The 6,734-nt window shown below is 33.4% G+C and overlaps 3 protein-coding genes across 3 annotated transcripts in view; 2 read left to right on the forward strand and 1 right to left on the reverse strand.

The window, feature by feature from the left end:
- The window catches only part of LOC108687719 (splicing factor U2AF 50 kDa subunit), a 5,583-nt gene extending 1,351 nt beyond the window's left edge, over positions 1–4,232 (forward strand). The window contains exons 3-8 of the mRNA XM_018193641.1: positions 1–226; positions 399–549; positions 667–722; positions 3,210–3,491; positions 3,567–3,731; positions 3,791–4,232. The exon at positions 1–226 is cut by the window's left edge and continues 3 nt beyond it. Of these exons, the coding sequence (XP_018049130.1) occupies positions 1–226; positions 399–549; positions 667–722; positions 3,210–3,491; positions 3,567–3,731; positions 3,791–3,922 (1,012 nt within the window). The 3' untranslated portion in view covers positions 3,923–4,232. The remainder of the gene's footprint in view (positions 227–398; positions 550–666; positions 723–3,209; positions 3,492–3,566; positions 3,732–3,790) is intronic.
- On the forward strand, positions 732–2,504 carry LOC108687718. Its single transcript, XM_018193639.1, has 2 exons — positions 732–2,061; positions 2,183–2,504. The coding sequence occupies exons 1-2, from the start codon at positions 1,981–1,983 to the stop codon at positions 2,432–2,434; spliced, it is 333 nt and encodes a 110-aa protein (XP_018049128.1). The 5' UTR covers positions 732–1,980; the 3' UTR covers positions 2,435–2,504.
- Positions 4,233–4,356: 124 nt separating the features above from the next.
- LOC108687677 lies at positions 4,357–5,355 on the reverse strand. Its single transcript, XM_018193589.1, has 3 exons — positions 5,131–5,355; positions 4,706–4,789; positions 4,357–4,633 (listed from the first exon to the last, which is right to left on the reverse strand). The coding sequence occupies exons 1-3, from the start codon at positions 5,171–5,173 to the stop codon at positions 4,470–4,472; spliced, it is 291 nt and encodes a 96-aa protein (XP_018049078.1). The 5' UTR covers positions 5,174–5,355; the 3' UTR covers positions 4,357–4,469.
- Positions 5,356–6,734: the final 1,379 nt, after the last annotated feature.

The raw sequence follows: 6,734 nt of genomic DNA on the forward strand, positions 1-6,734 counted from the left end.
GAATATTGTAGCAGATACGCCACAAGCAGCTGTGCCTGTAGTTGGTAGCACTATAACTCGCCAAGCAAGAAGACTTTACGTAGGGAACATTCCATTCGGTGTCACCGAGGAAGAAATGATGGAGTTTTTCAATCAACAAATGCATCTCTCTGGACTTGCACAAGCCGCTGGAAATCCAGTATTGGCGTGTCAAATTAATTTAGACAAAAATTTCGCATTTCTGGAGGTATAACTTATCACATATGTATCAGATACATATTTATATTACTTTTTATATGTCATAAACAAATGTGATGTACACATGCACACATATATTATACATTTTAATTAGTTGTGTAGTATTTAAGTAATTTCAGTATTGATAACATTTTTTATTCCTTCTTATCCTTTAAATATAGTTCCGATCGATAGATGAAACTACACAGGCTATGGCATTCGATGGCATAAATTTCAAAGGGCAGAGTCTGAAGATAAGAAGGCCACATGATTATCAGCCAATGCCGGGAATGACCGATAATCCAAGCATGAACGTGCCAGGTACGGTTCCTGGTATGTTTTAAACATACATTTTCTTATATGTTATTATTATCAAAGCCTATCGGCTTGACTTTTAACACACTTGACAATAATTTTGTACTTATTTTAATCGTGTGTTATCTCTTTCAGATTCTCCGCATAAAATCTTCATTGGTGGTTTACCAAATTATTTGAACGAGGAACAGGTATGCCGGCAAATCCGTGAAATAATTTTATTTATTGCACACCTTTGGATGCAGTTCTTCTCCATTGACGCCTATTCCAATCAATTGCATTAATCTGTTGAGTTGCATTGCTGTGACTGGCACAAATTTTTATCAATCGTGAGAATCGGCTTCAATGATCGACGAAAAATTGCATCGCGATGTTACAACCACGGGATTAGTATGGAAACGCGCGTATACTAATCCCGTTGCGTTGTAAGTTACCCTCAAAGGACTAAATTATAATATAGGTATTTAGCTATTTAGCAGTGAGTGCACTCACACAAACACAAATGACCGAGAACCCCCATCTTACTCAAGTTCAACAGAGGTATGTATGCGTTTCCACCAAGATTTCGGCGTTGATTAGGTTCCTGATTAGGTAGAGATGTGTTTATTCGGATCGTGTGGCTCTTTTTGCGTTTATCTTCGGACGATCCGCTTTTCGTTTTCCTGTGGAATTTCCTTTATCATTCCTCGCATCTTGTTGTCTTTCCAATATGGCATTAGTTTAGGAAGCATTAGTGGCGTTTACAGCATTTAGGTGGGGGTATGCAGTCGCATCAACGGTTATCCTCTCTCTTTCTCTCTCTCTCTCTCTCTCTCTCTCTCTTACAGCCTTTCTAGGCACATCGCGGACCCAGTCCATCACGAGGAGATACGAGTCTCAAATCTAGGCAATCTTTTTTTTTAGGAAAGTCAACAGGGAAGGGGGAGGGGGGAAAAGAATTTGTTCTATATTCAGAAATAAATCGAACAAAGGAAATAGACGATCATTCGCGTTTCAATCTGATGCAGAAAAATAAACGAAATAGAGATACGTGTAACTTCTTGAAAAAAAGCTCATTAAAGCTGTCTATGACTTCTATTTCCAATTTGAAATGCTTTTACAGAGTCATCCACTTTTGTGCAGCAATGATACATGTTGCAAAAATGGATCTTTTTTAGGTCTACAAGAAAAGCATAAGATCAACGTTTTTACATGTAGCAGTTTTTTTTTCCTTTTCTTTCTTTTTTTGGGATTACAGGGTCAACACATAATTTTATGTGCATCTGGTAACAGCTCCAAGTTCTCCGGTATACATTCTTTTCAGGAAATATTTTTTCCTTTTTGCAGCTATTCTTTTTACAGGCTTTTCAGGCTTTACTGCACGTCTCGTCTTGTGCCTCGTTACGTTTACAGGTTACCGCGAACGAATGATCTTCGAATATATCGATGCATTGAGAATTTGAACAAAAAATGACAATGCAAAGAAAAACGGAAAATATTAATAAAAAAGAAATGGCAATTTCATTGGACATTAAGAAGTTAAATGTAACGGTATTCGTACAAATGAACTATGTTTAAATTCGTAAGAGAGTAAAAAAAAAGAATATGAACGTCTCGTTATTATGTAGTAAACTATGGACTGATACCAGTACCCTTTCTCCCCATTTCTTAGCTTAGGGTCGCGCCGATCAAAAGCATTCGCTTACCACTACCACTACTTCTACCACTACTTCTACCACTACTACTACCGAACATGACAAAATACCACACTGCCTGGAGAGAGGCTAAGTCCAGTCCCTCGAGGCAAGTACTTATACCATTCTCATGCCTTCGTACATTGGGTTTATGCGACAATTTTGTAGCCCCCCTTCCTCGATGTGTTCTCGGTTCTCCTGTGCCAATGGTGCGTTCTCTGATTCAATAGTTTCACATCAATAAAAGCATGTTGCTTAATCTACTAAATCGCGCCGAGTAATTAGTTAATTATCAGAATCAAGTTCGCAAAAAAAAAAAGAAATTCTTTAATAAGAGCAACATGCTGTTATCTAAAATTTTGAGTTTTCAGTTTCCCAGCCCGTGGAGATGTAAGTAAATTTAATATATATATATATATATATATTATAATTAAAAAATATCAAAGACATACACAGAGATCGGTATTTGAAATAATGAACGTATATAAGGAAAGACGTCGGAGTGCAATTAAGTGGAAATAGTTTCGTCGGACATGAGGGCGGTGTGTAAGGAGTTACCACCGAGGAAAGAGTGATTAAAATACGCAAGCATCTATGCATTCATATTTTGTTTTTCTCATATTTAGACTATGCAACTTTTTTTTCTCATATTATTCTGTAGATAATTGGTTAGAAATCCAATTAAATCATTAATTGCAATATCTTCTTTTCTTCTTTTTTTAAAGCTATTGTAAAAATCTTTTAAAATCCTTATTTTATTTTGATGTAACTTAATATAACAAAGATAATTATTAAATTTATTTAATTTTGTAAAATTAGATTATATCTAATGTAAAAAAAGATTTTTAATATTTTATACATAAATTTTTATATTTGATAATCTTCATCTAATTAAAAGTAAAAATTTTTGCGATTAATATTTATCATAGTTGCATTGTCTACGTTTTATAGATTCGAAAACTTTATTACGCGAGTGAGAGAATAATATTTTTCATGATAATACAGGTGAAAGAACTATTGATGAGCTTTGGACAACTGAGGGCGTTCAATCTAGTGAAGGATTCCGCGACCGGTCTTTCCAAAGGATATGCATTCTGTGAATATGTAGATGTTTCGATGACTGACCAGGCGATCGCCGGTTTGAATGGAATGCAACTGGGCGACAAGAAATTAATCGTACAACGCGCCAGCGTTGGTGCTAAAAATCCTATGATAGGCGCGCAAGCTCCAGTACAAATTCAAGTGCCTGGTTTGTCAATGGTTGGCACGAGCGGACCTGCGACTGAAGTAAGAGCTAAATCGAACGAAATTATTTTCGCAAATGACGTAAATTAATATTTATAATTGTACAATATCTTTCAGGTGCTTTGTTTGCTCAATATGGTCACGCCAGAAGAGCTGATGGAAGAAGAAGAGTACGAGGATATTCTGGAGGATATTAAAGAAGAGTGTAACAAATACGGAGTTGTCCGATCTGTGGAGATTCCTAGACCCATTGAGGGTGTTGACGTTCCTGGCTGCGGCAAGGTACTTAATATCGACACAATGCTTCTACATATTATTTATCACTTTTTGTTCTGTTACAGGTATTCGTAGAATTCAATAGCGTGATTGACTGTCAAAAGGCGCAACAGACTCTTACGGGCCGAAAGTTTAATAATCGTGTTGTAGTTACATCGTATTTCGATCCCGACAAGTATCATCGTAGAGAATTCTAAACTGTAGAATTCTCTTTTCATACCATTTAATTATATATATATATATATATATATATAATACATTGTATATGTGGTATTTGAATAATCTAAACGTATTTCGAGAGAATTATACATTTACCAATGAATAATTGATGATAATAATAAGAAATTTGTCGCATTTAGCGGCAAGCGATTAGAATTGTAAGAATTGAATATCGCAACACCGGCAAAAATTCCAATACACAATCGTGTGATTACGTTTTCTTCGCTTTAAAGACACGAGTATGAACATGTGTAATAATAATAAATACATTTGATCGTTAATATAAAATGAACAGTGATAAGTGATAATTTGATAAACCTATTAAAAGAAGAAAATAAATAGATTCCCTGCAAAGGCAAAGGATAATAAACAAAATAAGACTGCAGGATTAATAAAATAAGACCACAATGTCATTGTATTTCTGCAAAAAGTTTTTTTTTTAATTCTACATATACATAATTTATGATATTGATAATTCAGTATAGCGATAAATAAGGATTATTAGAGATTTTGTGGAAAATTGACTCAACTCGTGAGCTGTAACGCAGGTGTATAGGAATTAATACCCTCCCCGGTATCCGCGGCATCCACCACGAATTTCTGTAATAATGCGTAAAGTCCACCGCCGAGTAGCAGCATACCGATACCCGTTAGAAGTACTATAGCCCAGGCCGGTATAGCCGTACCTCCTAAAAATTATTTAACATATTCAGACTTCCGCGATTTTGATAATACGTTTGCGTTCTTCTTATCCCACTTACTGTAATAACGTCTGGTTATTGTTTTTCGGCCCCTCAAAATTTTGCGTCTTGCCTCGACTTCCTCCAGGAATATTCCCATTAGAACTATTTGTTATTCGGAAAGTGAAAAAGGGATTAATTCATTTATATATGGAATTTATGATTTTTTGTGTGTTATATTGTGTAATGTTAAGATTTAGTTGACAAAAATAATTGCGACATTATCATATTAATTTGATAAAAATGATTAAATTCTCATTTAGGATGGTAAATGTTAAGGATGATTACTCATTCTGATAAAACTCGGTAATTATTTTTGATCAATCAGCAACGGTTTCTATAATGTAAATGGTATGAAAAATAGAACATAATCATCTTAATTTCTATTATCGATTATAAATGAGTTTATCGACACTTTTTGCATATTAAAATTAAACGTTACTTACGTAAAGCTATAGTTAAATAACACACAAATTTTCTCGAGCACATTTTTCTCCCGAAAAAGGTCAATAGATGAGAAATAAAAGAACAGGTCTAATCGTTATAGTGAACTGTATAATGCAACGCGCGTACTGAATCACCTTTGATAAGAGATAAGTGAGTGTACAGCTTATCTGTTTTAAGATAGTGAGATACACTTTCATTTGTACGAATATTCACGTTTCTACACCTGACGATGTTGTACAAATTTAGAACACTGATTGAGAATTGTCAATCTATCGTTGCATTATTGTAATCTATTACATTAATTATTGCATAAAACTTTCAATTTTTATATTAATCAGTATTTTTTTTGAAAAAACGAAAATTGCCAATGATCTGTTATAGTGTTGCTTAAGATTTTTGATTGAGATTGTATAATATAAAAAATAAATGTCAATAAGTTTATGCTCTTTTTATAATGCTCGAATTACTGTATCGAAATAAAAACGAGGTAACAGGATTAAGGATATTCAAGAGTACAATGTCGACATCCAGTAAAGAATAGGATATTTAAAAGTTCGTTCATCTTTTTATAATCTTTTTATTGATCCAAATTAAAGAAACTGAATTACATCTATAACAAATCATTACAGAATTATTGCAATTACGTTCGATCGATGCCTATGCGTGTGTGTCTTCAAATTGAATCTTATAGATGTAAGACATGTACGACACGCACAATTTCGATAAGGAAAACAATCTTGAATAAGTTAACATATGTGGGAGCTTATGACGAATATCAACGAACGAAAGAATGATGGAGAAGAGGCGGAAAGAATTCAGTTTCAAATAAATTAAATAAAAAACTAAATAAAAATCCACCATACATTTCATGTTAAGACTAGAATACATTTTTTTATTTTACGCTTGAAAATTAGCATCGATGTGATTGTAGTAATTCGCACATTCAGGCGGCTCCTTGCAAATTTCTCTTTTTTTTTTCTTTCGAAAAAGTGATGTTAAAACTTCAAATGCAACTTATGAATATTAATTACCATAATCTCAATATAAATATAGCACGTAAAGCATTCTAAATTCCATTTAACGTTTCGGCAATCTCGCAACACGCCTTTTCTCTACCCTTATAGTATAATATATATATACTCATTTACAATCGTAACAAGGATCGAAAATGTCTCTGCCTTTTCTAATAATTTTATTCGTCAGCACCATGAATTACTCGAAGAACGTTCCTTTCTGTCTTTCACTAAGTAAAGATATAGGAAACGTCGACGCTTTGAAAATCTTTGTAATCAACTAAACAATAGCGAGTGTTTCTTCTGCGTTAAAAGAATGTAAAAAAAAAAAGAAAATTTTCTAACAAATATTTGAATATTCCTTCAGCATATTGCATTCCTAAACTGACTGAATCTGAAAACTTATTTTCTATTCTTTTGATCTTGCTACCTTTTTATATATTCATTATGGAAAAAAATGTAATTCTGCAGGAAACAACTCCCTTGCTTAAGATTACGCACAAATCGCTAAACAAAATAAATAATACTGTATATATGTATGTATATACAATATATATATGTATGTATGTATGTGTGTATATATATATATA

Source organism: Atta colombica, unplaced genomic scaffold (assembly GCF_001594045.1).
Source record: "Atta colombica isolate Treedump-2 unplaced genomic scaffold, Acol1.0 scaffold210, whole genome shotgun sequence".
NCBI classification, from domain to species: Eukaryota; Metazoa; Arthropoda; class Insecta; order Hymenoptera; family Formicidae; genus Atta; species Atta colombica.